Raw genomic sequence first — 15,910 nt, 5'->3', positions numbered from 1 at the left:
GCGAGCAGAGACCTATCAGTGGACTTAGAGCTGCAGTGCGGGAGAGACCTTGAGAGGCCACCCAGTGCGTAGGGTGCTCCATCCTTCCGGACAGATGGTCGTTGTCCATTCCACTCTAAATCGTCAGGCAATGGGTTCCAAGATTTCTTCCGTGATCTCCCAGCATGCACAAGCAGTCTTCAGAATAAAATCGAACACTCTTTTCTGGTTTTAACTCTTCACTCCCTCACTGCCAACCAGTCTATTCTAACTCGTAGAAACAAATGGTGTCTTTAAAAAATTCTGCACAGAGTGGAGACCCAAGGCCCAAGTGTCGGCCACTGGAGATCCCCTCATAGAGGGATTTAGGAGAGGATATGGGTCAGTCAGGGTGCGAGGTAGTACCGATGAAGAACACAGCTTTCCCCCAGATCCTGGATGCTTCCTCCCCCCAACTACCATGATCCGAATTCTACCTTGCAGGGCTGGATAGGGCAGAGGTTGTACACTGGTGGATATGAGGGCTGGAGGCACAAGGAATCTAGGATGGATACCTTCAGGACCAAGGGTGTGAGGGGCAATGCTGGGAGAGTGGAGGGTGAGTGGGTTAGAAAGGGGGAACTGATTACAAGGATCCACATGTGACCTCCTCCCTGGGAGATGGACGGCAGAGAAGTGGGGGAAGGGAGGCTCCGGATAGGGCAAGATATGACAAAATAACAATGTATAAATTACCAAGGGCACATAAGGGAGGGGGGAGAGGGGAGGAGGGGGAAAAAAAAGAGGACCTGATGCAAAGGGCTTAAGTGGAGAGCAAATGCTTTGAGAATGATTGGGGCAGGGAATGTGCGGATGTGCTTTATACAATTGATGTATGTATATGTATGGACTGTGATAAGAGTTGTATGAGCCCCTAATAAAATGTTTTTTAAAAATTCTGCACAATTGAAATCTAGAAAGCAGCAGGAAAAATAAATCTGACAGTCCATTGAGTGAGTGCATTGGTACTGAAAGCTGCTGTTTGGGGTTCTTCTTGCAGGTCGTTTTCCGGCTCAGAACCAACTGAAGTGCCTTGTTCCCTGTACATGAAGGAGCTACAGGGCTTCATTGCCCGAGTTATGAATGACTACTTTAAACACTTTGAATGCTCAGATTTTGTCTTTGACAACACGGCAGCGATTGCCCACAGAGCAATTGAGCTGTTCATCCGCAACGCCAGCCTCATCCGACCTCTTGGTCAAGGTGGGAAAATGCGACTGGCTGCTGATGTCACCCAGGTAAGCAGCGCGAAGCTACAGAGGGGGGAGTCTCAATCCTGCTGACCGCACAAAAGACTACATGTGCATTCTTAAGCCTTTTAGTTATAACATGAAGCAAAGGAAGCCCATCGAAACCTGGAGGGCGCTAGGGGGAGGGGGAGCAGAGAGTTTAATGATACTTTTATACCAGGTGTTTTTTCTTTGTACTGAATAGAACAATCATAACTCAGCATGGATATTTCAAGGTTAAGGTGAAGTAGCTCGTTTCACACTAAAGCTCCATTGGCGAATTTTCCCAAACATGGAACTTCCTTAGGATTCTACTAGTCCCCCAGGATCAATGGTGATGAGTAATTGATTGACCTTGATGGACAATGGTGTGGACAGTGAAATAAACTTTCAAACAGTGGGAGGACCCCCCTCGTGTCCTGTAAAGTGAAAGAAGGGATGCCCACACAGCTGAAGTCCTCTAGTAGCCACTCAGCAGTCCAGGGCCGTGCTTTACCTCATTCCGATTCACGGGACCAGGTAGATATATCATCTGATGATTTTGTCTCCCTCTATTAAATAGAGTACATTTCTCATCTGTGGGGAGCCTTGAAGTCATTCCAAGCAATCTGATGTGAATGAGGGATGACATCACAATATCTGAACCACAATCAACGCTTTTAGCAAGGCATTTTGGTTTTGGTTTTCATTTGTCCTTTAGGCAGACTCCAAAAAAGCCTTTCAAAGGCATCAGAGGCAAAGAAACGCCCCAAACGTACCCTCTCACTCAAAGATTCAGAAAAGGAGCTGATACTCGTTTACAGAGCATGTCACCAGGGTGAATGTGTTCTTCCAAAGCTGTTGGCTTTACTGGTCTCAATAGTTACTCAAATGGGTTGTTCATATGGTTTGTTAGATCCTCTCTGCTTATGAAGCAGTATACCCGTCAGTGTCAGTATTGATCCCCAGTCTATCTGGGGGCGTGTCTGCTTCACTCAGTCCTCCTGTGGTGGGGCAGGAAGTGACTAGCTGATGCTTGTCCTAAAGGCATTATTTACAAAAGAAGCAGGTGACACCAGGCAAACAATTTTGTTTCTGGAGCCAAGCCCTTTGCATTTCAGTCAGTCATTGTCAGTAGTGCCTGAGGCCACTAGACTGCAGGAAAGCCTGCTTTGGGGAAGTCTGTCTTTGGTAGCCTCTGCATGAAAGAGAAATTAAATGTCCTGGTGGCTCCTTTTATCTTTTGCATTTTTATCAGCTTTCCCTTTAGGCGCCTGTGTGGTGTGCTTTGCTGGTAGAGGTTACTTCAGCTTAAAGAGAACTAACTGTGCAAATAGAAGTTTCTGTGTCCGTACTGGAGAAACAGACTGTATTGAAATGAAAACACAGGGATGCTCCAAGACCTGGCTCTTATTTGTAGAAAACACGGACAGTCCCCACTTGAATGGGGACAGAGCCCCAGGGAGCAGTGGCAACTCAGCAGTCCCTCCAAGGGAAAGCTGGGGGGTGGGGGGCTCTCTGCTCCTGTAAAGATTTCCAGTCTCTGAAACGCAAGGACTATTCTATTCTGTCCTGTGCAGTGGTTTAACGTCAAAACTGACTTGATGGCAGTGGGTGGGAATGCCTGACTTAGGAACAACTCCTGTGCTGCTCCGTGGTGTAGAGTCTGTTCCGACCTGCAGAGACTCTTCTGTGTTCAACAGAACGAGACACACTGTCTCTCACAATTGCCACCGCGTCTTCAGCCTATCTTGTTGAGGACCTTCCTCTTCTTAACCGAGCATGATGTCCTTCTCCAGGGGTTAGTCTCTCCTGACAACTCCAAAGTGCATGGGACCCCTCCCACTGGCCCTGTAATGTTATATGCATAGGACGGGGCATCCTCAACAAATTTTTTTATACCAGTTACCGCCACTATTGCACGTGGAGCTTTGAAATGATTGAAATGCTCCAAGCTTTTTCTTGCACTAAAGTACATTAAACAAGAACTGCAGGCACCTGTTCTGGCTCACCTATAAATTCCACTTAGAGTTGCAGTTGGGAACCGAATAGAGATCGCTGGTGACCTGGGGACTACTCAAATATGTGGTGTATCCGTCCTGGTTTTCTGTTTGCCTTTAGCTCCCCTTCTCCTACCCCCCCATCCCCCCCTCTGCTTTATTTGCATTCTGCTCCAGCTGCCTCTTGAGTCACTTTCCTGGAGGCTGTGCTTCAAGTCCAATCAGAGTGGCCGCCAAGCAGGAGATGGCAAAAAATAAGCATGCTGTAGGAAAAAGGGCTTTTGTTTCTGGTTTTCATTTTTCAAATTGTAATGATGTGTTTCCTTATGGGTTTTGAAGGAAGGGAAGTCTTCCCCCGTCCCCCTTGCTACCACAGGCAGCACCGGCTCACAATGTGTAGTCGCCAGTCGCCTGGGGCAGGGTCCTTACGCGCCCACCTCCCTAACGGGCAGTAGTCAGAATTTGACTGGGCAGTCCTCATTGCTTAAGGCATGTGGCCGCATAAACCGAATTATTCCCAGGTCCCTTACCTTGAATTACAGGAGCCCATCCATCAATATTACCTGCTGGGGCTCAAACAATTCCCTTTTCCTTATCTTCACAAATGAAACGCCGCATTCCCCCACCCCCACCCACCCCCACCGAATTTGAGGTGACTTTGCAGCCCTGCGATGCCGGATGGTTGCTGCACCCGTGTGGGAGAAGGAAGCGGCCACTTTGTTGACTGTGTCCTCCTTCCAGCCTGCCCCAATGCTCATCTTGGAGATAGCAGGGCTCAGCGTGATCAGGGTCATGCCGGTGACCTGTCACTTTGGCAAACACTGTCCAGCTCTGATAGCATGATCGCACCCTCACTGTCTGACCGTTACATCGCGAGGTTCTGGGGTGTTGTTGCATTTCATTTGGCTTGCTTTCTGCCCATCTCGTCATGCCTCAGCTTCCAGAATCCTGCTTGGTCAGAAGTGGTGTTTTTCTCGGGTCAGTCAAAACACTGACATTCATGTCAGGCCTCAGACGGGGACTAGAAAGCCTTTTAACCGACTCACTGTGGAGAGTTCTGTCCATTTGTATTTAGAACTAAACAAAACTATGGAGGTCACTGGACTCAAGGGGACACGGATCCCCTATGGGGGCTGACAGGTGTCCTGAGGTCAAAGTGCCTGCTCCCCTGGCACCAATCTCCTTCAGAGAAGGAACTCAAAAAATGGGAAGCATTCGGGGGGAGGGGGAGTTGGTTTGGTTTTCCAATGGAAAACAGAAAGATTGTCGTCAGACTCCTACTGCACCCCACTGGCTTGGTTGCCCAGAAGGGAGAGGCAGGAATGGCAGGGTGCCATCCAGAGAGCTCACAGCCAGGCCAGCAGTGCCCCGCCCTCCTGAGGAGTCTTGGTCCTTACTCCCCGACTGTGGCCACCACGTGGCCTCCATGTCTGCACTGGTTACACCGCAGTGCTGAAAGCGCTCAGCTGGTCCAGCCCACGGGAGTCCATTCGAGTCAGAATCTCTTTGGGGACCCGTCCAACCAATCCTCTGAAGCACAGACACCACCACCCCCCACACACACCCTCACCCCTTGTTCTTTTATCTTCCCCGATGGCTGTTGAAATTGGCATTAGATTATTTACTCAGTAGTCCTCCTGGCAACGTCTATTTATAGATCTTCTGATGCCCTTTGAGCATATATTTATATCTGTGTCTCTCTATGCCTGAAAATATAAATTTGGAAAAGAAAATAATCGAGAGTCTAATTTGTCCTAATTCCCGTTTCCTCTCTTCTTCTGAACAATGTCAGGGCAGGAGTGGCCCAGGAGCATCCAAAGATGCCCTGTGGTGAACCAACTGTCTCGGGTGAGCAAAGAGCAGTTCTGTAATTAGTTCACGGAGCCTGCAGCTGATGGCCAGCCTTCCAAACAGGAGGGCCGGGGACGCAGTGGCACATGCCATTTGGGATCCACAGCTAATCGCAGTCACCTCTTCTAAAAGGGATGCTTCTGCCCTTTAAAAACATAGCCTTTGTTGTTTAATGGAATTCTGGTAGAAGCAGATGACTTTCAATACCCGGGAGGTCCAGCAGGGATGAAAAACGTATTGTAAACATTTAACATTTTATAATTGTCCTGTCATGGACCTGTCTCCTGCATCATTATAGATTTGTTTATCACTATAGATTTTTAGCTCTTTGGGGTCATATTCTCTCATAGAGTGATTTTTTCCTTGCCAGCGGGTGGTTTTAACAATTAGGCCTGCTTGCCAGGACCCATTGCCATCAAGTGAATCCCGATCCACAGGGACCCTATAGAACTGCCCCCGGGGGATTTCCAAGGCTCTAATCTTGATGGACGCAGACTGCCATGTTCCTCCTAAGGAGCCATAGAAGGGTTTGAACCATTGACCTTTAATTAGCAACCAAGAGCTTAACCACTGTGCCAGAAGGCTCCTCGGTCCTGTCTGATTTCACCGTTGATTCAAATGAAGTCAATTGAAAGAAAAACAATTGACCAAAAAAAAAACTCATGATAAAAACAAACTTAAATGATCACATGGATAATTAAATAGGATTGAAACTACCCAAAGATACACAGCCACCATGTGTGAACTCAGTGCTTGGTGTGCAGCAAACAACACATTCTGAAGGAAATCAAGCCCGCTCTGCGCCCGTTTGCTGTTGGGGGATGGCGTTCAGGACCCTGGCTGGGCACGCTGCTGTTTGTGGTGGTGGCAGCAGTCTTGACTCTTCTTCCTTAGTTAATTTTTTCCTTTATTTATTCTTCTAAATTTCAGAGTGCCCCCAGCCAGGTGAGGATTTCCTCTAGGCCATAAAGAAGAATAAACTCTGGGCCCTTGATGCAGTCAGAAGCCCGCCGCCATCCCCCGGCCTCGGTGCGCAGGTCTCCCATGTGCTTGCCACAGCAGGCCTTTTGCCTGCAATCACTAGATCAGAAGGCGATGTGTGCACGCCTGTGCAGGCAGAGAAGTGCCTTGCTTATGAGTCCGTTGACGGATCACATCTTGTTGGAATTAATGAAAGCCCCCTTCTTCACCACATTGCAGAGTCCCTGTAAGGACGATAGTCTAATTCATCTCTTGATCCCCGAGTCGGTGTGTGCGTCTGGAAGAGCGGTGCCTGCAGAGAGAAGCAGTGCTCAGCCATTTTCTGGGCTGCTCTCTGTCAGTGTCGTAGCGAGCCATTCTAGCAGGATGGAAGAGGCAGTTAACCACCTGAGGGCTCCGTGGGAAAATTACTCACATGCACATGATGTAAATAAAGAACAGGGAGCCGAAAGCGACACTTTATGAGACGTAGGATTTCAATATAGAGGAGGAGAATAAAGAACAGTGCTAATAATTTGATATTCTCAAAGCAACTGCATTTACATAAAAGGGACATTTTTAAGCACCTAACAATTGCTGTCACTTAGCTAGCACTTAGGATATGCCATGTAGAGAGCATTCTGTGGATTTGCGTATTTAATTTGCGAGATTCTGTGACGGCTCTTAGCATTACTTCCATGTTGTATGTGAAAAAGCAGAGCTCAGCGGGTCCCTGGCCCAGGGTGGCATACCTAGTAATCGCGGGCTTGGCGGTCTCAGTCATGGAGGCCACTGGCTGCTACGGAAAGCCGCCTTCCTTTTCCGTTACCGCCTGCAGGCTTTGCGTTGAGGCGCACGGTCCGTCTAAATTGTCTCCCACTGTTTCAGAGTTGTCATGGGGGGAAATGTCTAGGCTTTCTCCTCTTACACAGCCACGATCTTTTCCCCTATTTTCACAAAGTCGCTGCCTCATCTTGTGTTCCATTAATCAATTACTGTAAATGTTGTCGAAGTTTCTACCTTTTCATAAATTTAATTGGCTTTAAACACTACCTCACCGTCCAGATGAACCCAAGTTTACTGCGGACCACAGATTGCTGTCACGCAGGCGTGCCCCTGATTTGCCAAGGAGTCTGCCCATCCAAGCTGCAGGATGTCTTTTCCTCTTTCAGATGGAGTTGGCCGTAGGCCCATTCTGCAGACGGATATCTGACTTAGGAAAATCCTACCGAATGCTGAGGTCATTCAGGTGAGACATAATTCTCCTTTCTCGATGTATGTTAATATCCTATGAATCTTGTTCTCCTGTTCAGATTTACGGATAAGAAATCGCCAGTATTGGACCCTAATTGACTCACGAAGTTGAGAGTTTCGTAGGGCTCGTCTCGAGGTCTTATTGAGACCAGAAGCTGGTAGAACCCCCTGCTCTGACTAACACACTGGTGTGGCTGCTCCTTTTGCGTTACTGTGCACCATCGACCAGATCAGTTTTACTAGGCTCTTCATAGGGGAGTTTTTCTATTCGCTAATCGTATAGTAATATAGTGACTTTTTCCCTTAAAATGTCATCCATTCATTGTCAATCCAACCTACTTTGAAAAGGTTGTAGGTTATACTTCAAGGTGTTTTCAGAAAACAAAAACAAAACCCACTGTCATCGATTCATAGTGACCCTATGGGCCAGGCTAGGACTGGCCTTCGGGTTTCTGAGGCTGTGTAAATCTCTAAAGGAGCAGAAAGTCTCTTGTTCTCCTGAGGAACAGCTAGCTTGTGGGTTTGAACCACGAAATGTGGTTGGTTCTGTGGGTAACTCACCACAGCCCAAGGCTCCAAGAAGACAGATGTAGCAACAGCTGTGCATGAGGGAGGTCGCTGGTGACCATGGTGTGTGCTGAGCAAATCTTTAGGGAAGTGTGACTATGTGAAGAGGGGGGGCACCGGGATCAGAGGAAGGCTCATTAATTCCTGCGACATCCAGATAGCACAAGCGTGCTTGTTGAAAGCGAGGACTTGAAGATCTTGAGGATGAAGATCAAGGTTTGCAGCTCTCATTCTGGATTACAACTAAATGTAAAAAAAATCCTCACAACCGGATCAATCGGTGACATCATGATAAATGAAGAAAAGATGGAAGTTATCAAGGATTACATCTTGCTAAAATCCATTATCAATGCTCGTGGAAGCAGCAGTCAAGAGATCAAACAACATATTGCAGTGGGTAAATCTGCAGGACCCCTTTAAAGTGTTGAAAAGCGAGGATGGTGCTTTGAATAGATTAAGGTCCACCTGACCCAAGTCATGGTATTCTCCATCGTACCGTATGCGTGTGAAAGCTGGACAGTGAATGAGGAGACTAAGGAAGAGTCCATGGATTTGAATTACGGTGCTGGCTAAGACTATTGAAAGTACCAGGGACTGCCAAACAACCAATAAACCTGTCTTGGAAGAAGCACAGCTAGAATGAATGCTCCTTAGAGACAATGTCCTGAGGATATACTGTGAGGAGAGCACCCGTCTCTGGCAGAGCACGTCATTGGCAGGGCGGGGAAAAGGAGGAAGCGCCTTGACAGGATGGACTGACAGTGGCTGCAATGATGGGCTTAAGCAAAACAGCAACTGTGAATGTGGTGGATGACCGGGCAGGGCTTCTGCTGCAGGTGGGTCGGCGTGAGGGGGCGGACTCACTGGCATCTAACCACAGAGCACTTGGATGCAGTGGTGACATGCAAGGAATGGCTGTAAGTGCCGCAGGTGCCTCAAGTGCCGCAGGTTGAAGATGGCCAGCACAGCTGAAGGCTACAAATGAGCTTCCTAGAAATCAGTTCTCAAAGAGAAGCACTGAGTTCATTCACACTCCTTGAGAACAATCTACCAGTTTAACAGAAAACTCCTTTCAGCATTGCACAGCTAAATAGGATTTTATCCATTCCGAAGTCAGCAACAGTCAATAGCACCATGTCTGTAGACTCTGACCGCAGATTTCAGGAGGCAGGGAGATGCTGTGCACGTTGTGGCCTGCATCAAGAATGGGTACATCCCGACAGGCGACTCACATGAGGGCTGAGAGAGCAGTGTCTCAGCGTCACCAGTTTGTGATCACAGCATTCCAGATGGCAAGCCTTCATATAGAAGGTCTAAATACTTAAGAGCATGATCATCTTTGAAAGATTTCTATAAAAATAAACTAGCTTCTAGGCGAGCAGTTTTCCAGACACTCAGTACTAGAATGGAGAGCAGTCGCGAAGCGTCATCTCCTGTAAATGATTGCTTCGATCCTGTGTCATCCAAGCTTTTCATAGTACAGAAAGTGCAGATGTGATGTCATGGAAATAAAACTTTGTTAAGAGTTTAATTTACTGAAAGGGGAAGCCTGTGCTTTACATTGTTCGTTTGCCATTGGTAAAGATATATACATGATGTCATTCATATAGATGTAAATGGATTGCCATCACAAGAGCCTGAGTTATATATTTTTCCCAAACCACTGTATCTGTACAGAGGTGGGTAGGTTCTTCTAGAAAATCTTAAAAGTGGGGTTACAAATAATGGAATCCACTCACATCTTTTAAAGCACCATGGATGAAGTGAGGGATGATGGCATCCTGCAGTCACCAAGCCACAGGTCGCCTGTCGGTGCCATACAAATGACCCCAGTGAAATGCCAGGAAAGCAGTCTCAGCTCGATGATAAAATGCTGGCCAGGTCACCGGAATCAACCAGCCTGTGGACGGTAGTGCTCACCTGGTGTTGGGAAAGCCTGGGGAAAGCTGGACTTTGGGACTTGTTTTCTTCATATTAGATTGGGAATCCCGTAGTCCCTCGGGTCTTAAGTCTCGCTCCTGGCGTGCTCATCATAGGCAGTAAAGTCCTGGGGTTGTATCTTTTGCTTTTGTTCTGGTGGTTTCCTAAGACAGGATGGCCTTTATGCAAGTGCTTTTCAAGTGGTACAACATTACAGAGCTGCTAGTGCTGAGGGTACGTTTCAGATAAGAGCGATTCTGCTTGAAGTGATAGAAGATCAGCATTTTCTTCCAACCCTGCCAATCTCCCACGAGGAGAATCTGGAAGAACAGGAAAGGTTTGCGTGCTGACACCCTGAGCTGCTCGTATGTTCTGGGCCTGTGGACGGAGGAGAGCTGTCCTCGTGGGGTTCCTAGACCGGGGTCTTTCCGAGAGCCGTGGCCAGTCTTCATCTGTGCAGCCACTAGTGGATTTGACCTCCAACCATATATTGAAATGGCCGTGGACAAATATTTAAATTGTTGTTCCAGCACGACTCCTTTTTGAAGCCTTAGTACAGTACCTATGTAGGAAATGAAACATTCATGATGAGCAAATTCTTACTAAGCCTCCCCTTCCCTTATATCTTTAATGCTTAATTCCTCCTGGGGCCAGTGTTAGGTGGGCTTTAAAGTTGCGACATGACTCACAGGGCGAGGCATTTCATGTCACAGCCTGGCACATGCTTACCTGCAACTAGCAAATGCATTCTCATCCACACACACACACACACACACACACACACAGGCACAAACTCCCAGGTGCACCCATGTGTGCATTTCATGAAATGGAAATGACTCTTGTTTCATATGATAATCTCTGACATCTTTTATTTGATTATTAAAACCAAACCAAACCACTGCCATCGAGTCAATGCTGACTCATAGCGACCAACCCCCTGTGGGTTTCTGAGTGTGTGTCTTGACAGGAGAATGCCCAGCCTTCATCCCTCAGAGCTGCTGGAAGTCTTAGGGAGCACAATTCTTAAAATTGACTCGACAGCTGATTTGTGTGTCCAATCTGCAGAACTATCTTGCGATGATCCTTGCATTTTCTCAGTTGTTTCGCCAGGATCGAGCAACTACTTTACAAAGAGCTTCGGACTAAATGGGTCCAGAAATAGAACAAAACCATCTTATATTCTGGAATTCAAATCCAGCCGTGGTCTCTAAAGAATGGGTAGGCCTCAGCTTTTGAGAGGAGAGTTGTGAGTAAGTGCCTCTGCCTTTGTCGGGAAAAGCACCTTTGGCAAAGCCTCGGGCCCAGCATGAGGGTCCTACTGAAGAAGAAGAAGAATACAGAATATCCTAATAGGGTTCCTGGGGGACAGGGAGGTGGAGGGAGGCGATCAAGAGGAGCTGATATCCAACAGTTCAAGAAGAAAGAAAATATTTTGAAACTGATGGTGGTAGCAATTGTACAATTATGCCTGGTCGAATTGAACTATGGATTGTTATAATATCTGTAAGAGCTCCCAATAAAATGAGTTTTTTTTTTAAAAAAAGAATCCCTCCTTAGGGAGGAGGAGGGTCTGTAGAGAGAGCACTCCATCTGAGAACCTAATCACAGCCTTCCATCGTGGCCCCTGCACACACTGTTGGAGGCCTGGCTCTTCTCACACGCGGCCGTGGAAAGGTCTGCCCCGATGAACCTGCTCACAGCCTTATTCCCTTCGCCACCTCGTGCCCTGTCCAAGGAGACCCTGGCCGCTGCCCACCGGGTCTGACACACCAAAGCCAGCTGAGCTGAATGGGAATGGCTAAATAAAATAGTTTTAGGATCTGTAGGAACATATGCAGCCATGGACTATGACGATGTTCGCTAATGTCTAACACTGTGAGAAACACATCTAAATATTCGACTCCTTTTTTTTTTTTTTTTTAAGTATCACGAAGGAGAAAAACCAAGAAGGACAAACATCAAAGTGTTCTCTTTGGATCATAGGATTGTCCCTAGTGCTTGTTCTTTGAGGGATTTTCAAAGTTTCCCAATTTTCTGCCTTGATTATATTACTGCTATAGTCAGAAATGTGAATACAAGTTATTTTAAGATATCAGGTGCATTGTTTTCCCCATCTAAAAATACCAAGGGAGCTAAAAAGTACTATAAAACCTACTAGGACATTATCCAGGGAGAGGGTGGGAGGAGATGCAGAGAAGCAGGCAGGCCAGGCAGCAGCTCTCCGGAGGACAGTGGCTCTGTGCAAGGTTTTCCGTCCTGGGGAGAGGGACGAGCCAGCCAGAGAGCCTGCATCTCAGACCCCACGTGTTTGTCCCCATTCCCCTCCTCTTTCCCACGTGCCCTTAGCCTGTGCTTCAGCCCCCGCAGGGCACTTTCTTCCCGACAGTAATTTCCTGGGCTACTTCATTAAGCACCAAGCTTCTTGTATGCATTTGCATTTTACGGTCAACATTCCTGTTTCTCAGGCAGCAGACATCGTTTCCTACCTCTGAGCGCTGCTGACACGATTGAGTGTGTGGCCTCTCCGCAGCTCAGCCTGCTCCTGTCCCAAGAGGGCCTGACAGCCCTGGCCCTGGGCCTTCTGGGTGCAGATCTTGGTGCGGCTGAGAGCAGAAGAGGAGGGGCCTGATGCTTTCCCAGCTTAGAGACACAGGGCCCCCTCCTGCCGACAGCCATCCACAACTCTCCCTGAGGCAGTTTTGTCCTGGCTGGAAGCTCCCTGGCCCTCTAGGGTTACGGAAAGCTCCCGGAGCTGCTGTGAGCTCCGTTTTGATGGATGGTTAGCCAGGAGGGCAGGGCCAGGTGGAGACCATCAACAGCTGCAGAGTGCGAGACTTCGCGTCAGCTGCTGGTCATCCTTGGAGTGAGTGCTGGGACCACCGTTCCCTGACTACCTTTCGTTTTGACTAGCACCAGCGTCTGAGCCTTTGTAGCTTCCGCTCCTCGGGACTGGGGCACTAGCACGCCAGATGACGTCAGTCTTTCTTTCCCCTCGTGAATCAATCTCTCCCCTGACAGAGCTGTTCCTCTGAGCTCATGCTTAATTCTGGATTCTCACTGCCGAGCCTCAGGTTCCTGCACTGTATGCAGAAGGTGGCTGCCATCTCGGGTCGGGGAGTGGGGGTGGAGGGGGGAAAGGGAGTCTTGTTTCCTCGTGGTCTGTCTCCCTGCTGGCAGGGCTAGGAGCACCTGGGGACGCGAAGGCTTCTGTTTATTGTCGTGTTCTGTCCTTCTGGGCCACCATTATTTGATCACAGACCACATGTTAAACCTGTGCCAAGTTTTGCGTTGATAGTTCTCATGCCAGCCTCATAAACACACCTGTGAGATTAGGCCAGGCTCAGGAGGCGATTGATCAAGCAGGAGAGCTCCTTGCCGGGGGCACAAATCAGCAGCAGTTCTTACCCACGGCCGTCTAATTCCAAGCTGCACTTGTATCCGCTACATTCCATGCCATTCCAGAAGTTTCCACATGTTTTCACTCCGGTCGGGCTTGTGTTGCCGGCTGCAACGGGTCTGGGGAGAGCCTGTCACTGCATAGCCCCAAACTGACCAGCTGAGAAATTGTTTGTTCCTGCTGGTACTGCCAGAAGGAAACAGGACGTAGCCTCTTTAACTGATCTCATGGAGATGAAATAATTTACATGGGGAGTGAGGAATAATAAGGGGGGGTGGGATGGGAGGAGTCACCTACTATTAATCAAATCCTGTAACTATAACATGGTTTGTTGAGATTCAGCATGTTAAAAGGGACCCAGCAGATAACAACCCCCTGACAGAGTAAAGATTTTTAAATCCGTTAGTTACTCAAGGCCTGGGTCTGTTGCCAGACCTGGTAGTTATTCAAGGACGCTCTGGTTCAGGAAAGGGGAAGCAGGGTCGTTTGGAGAAGCAATGGAGCCCCAACCCTTTGGGAGTACCAATTCGACAGTCCCTGCAGTAATGAAGGTACCAGCAATGGAAAACGAACTGTTTCCTGTGAACCTTGCACCCTTTCATCTCGGAGCATTGTGAAAAGCTGTTCATTACCTCCTAGGACCACTGCAAAGCCTCCCTCCCCCCCCCCCCCCCCCCGGCCCCATAATGTAAGGGATGTAACTTGCCGGATTGGGACTGAACTCGGAAGTAGTTCAGAGGTAGAACCTGACTGTTTGCTTCTGTTGGTACTATGGTACTAGCAGACATCAATTTTGAATTTCTCGAATCCATCTTTTTCCTCGCCAGCAACAATGGGACGGTACGGGATTATGTCAGAGGTCCCACTGTGGTGGCGACCTCTGCTGCTGAAGTGCCCCATTTCCCTGCCCTCTCCTGAGGACATGCTGCCCGGAGCTAGCCCAGGAGCACTCAGCTAGACACTCCCCCGTCTACCCGCCCCCTGCCCCCTTCCCCCGGTGGTATTGACAAGCCAGGCTCTAAGCAAGAAAGCTGACATCCCGCCTAACAGCCAGCCACCAGCCTCTTGCTTCATTCTCCCCTGAGACCCACACAGCCCTGCCTGCCACAAACAGCGTGGCCTCCCTAGAGTCAGTCCCTCTGGCAGGTGACAAGCCTTCTCAAGCTGTGTGCAGGGAGGGTGTCCACCCATGCCTCTGCCTCCAAACAGAAGTAGGTTTTCTCATCCTCCTAGACCTACACACTCCTCTGCTGGCCCTCAGAACGCATGCCCAGAGGTGGTGAGGAATGGGGGTGGCTGCTGGAGGTGGGGGGCGGAAGGGAAGCGGGCATCTCAGGCCACCACCACTGGTGTTGACTGGGCGCCCGAGCAGCAGGACTTTCTTACTCAGCGAGAAGCCTGACAGCCACACGACTCTGAGTCACTTAAATGTAAACAGCCCCCACCCAGAACTCCAGCTTTTTCTAACGTGACCTAATACTTGACTAACACTGCCGTCTGGCTGCAAAGTTTAACCTTGAAGGTCCTGCTATATTTGGAACTTAATTCTCTAAGAATGATGTTGTAGCATTTGGGAAAGCTTCTCTTTAAAACACCTCAATTAATTTTATTGTTTATTATAAGTCAGATGGAGATTTATTTTTCAACTGCAGTGTTTCCAGTTCCACCTGGAATGGTGGGTGCGGGGTGGCTCAAGCTGTGTTCTTTCTGCCTCTCAGAACAAGCACCAGAAAGAAAGTGTCTGCACTTGATGTTTCCAGGCAGTGATGATGCAAACCCAGCGTGGCTTTCCATGGCTCTTCAGGCAGTCTTGTTAGTGGGGACAGCGTGGCCTCGCCAGAAAAATGGCTGTGGCGACTCAGAGGGCTCCCGGGACGGTGGGGACCGAGCCTTCCTTGGCCCGTCCCAGAAGGCAGTTTTTCCTCCGCAGGGTTTCTGCAGGCGTCTCAGCCCCACAGTGGCCCTGTCTCCTTCCTCCTCTTCCTCCTTCCATCTGCCCTGCTTTTCTGCCTTGTCTCCTTTCCAGTTTACTACTATGGAAGATCATGGAAAATACAACGATTCCAACCAAAATATCTTAATTCCTAAGCTAAGTTTTAAAGTGGCCTTTAAACTTCCAGATACCAAAGATGAATGAGGAACAGAATCAGCTACCAAGCTCTCGTCATCAGAAGGGAGGCACGAGATCACGTCCACAGGGAAAGTTCAGCTTCTAGCTCGTCCGCCAAGAGGGCAGGAGGTGGGCCAGCATGCTCCGTCACCTTCCTTAGTGGAGAAGCACTGCACTGCACGGCTGCTCTTCAGGACAGCGGCTCTCAGGGCGTGGCCCAAGGCTAAATGACGTGGATGAAGAGGGGCTGTGGAGGGAGAAGGGCAGCCTCACGGGGGCAAGCGGAGAGCCAAAGACATTCATGCCCCAGCCCCACCCCTCTCCCCATCCCAGCAGCATTTTGGGGTTGGGCACACCAGGCCTGTGACCCGGAGCACGGACCCCTCCTTCCCAACTCTCTCCCTTTGTGCAGCTTAAATGAGAGAAGGGTCTTCTCAGTAGCAGGAAGCAGGCAGCTTGGCCCCCCACATGCTGGCCTAAGCTGCTTGTGGGGGTGTTTGGGAAGCCTAGCTGCTCTGCACCAAGCGGCCTTGGGGCCAGGCAGTGTTTCAGGTTCCCCTACCCCTCTTGTGAGCAACTGAGCTGGGGTGCAGCCTCATCCCATTCAAACCTAGAATCTGCTCCC

At 49.0% G+C, this 15,910-nt stretch overlaps 1 protein-coding gene across 1 annotated transcript in view; it reads left to right on the top strand.

Moving 5' to 3' along the window:
* COG5 (component of oligomeric golgi complex 5) overlaps positions 1-15,910 on the top strand; it is a 291,974-nt gene that overhangs the window by 263,058 nt on the left and 13,006 nt on the right. The window contains exons 18-19 of the mRNA XM_075558542.1: positions 1,019-1,256; positions 7,210-7,286. Of these exons, the coding sequence (XP_075414657.1) occupies positions 1,019-1,256; positions 7,210-7,286 (315 nt within the window). The remainder of the gene's footprint in view (positions 1-1,018; positions 1,257-7,209; positions 7,287-15,910) is intronic.

This window comes from Tenrec ecaudatus, chromosome 9, assembly GCF_050624435.1.
Source record: "Tenrec ecaudatus isolate mTenEca1 chromosome 9, mTenEca1.hap1, whole genome shotgun sequence".
NCBI classification, from domain to species: Eukaryota; Metazoa; Chordata; class Mammalia; order Afrosoricida; family Tenrecidae; genus Tenrec; species Tenrec ecaudatus.
This window is presented reverse-complemented; position numbering and strand designations above follow the sequence as displayed.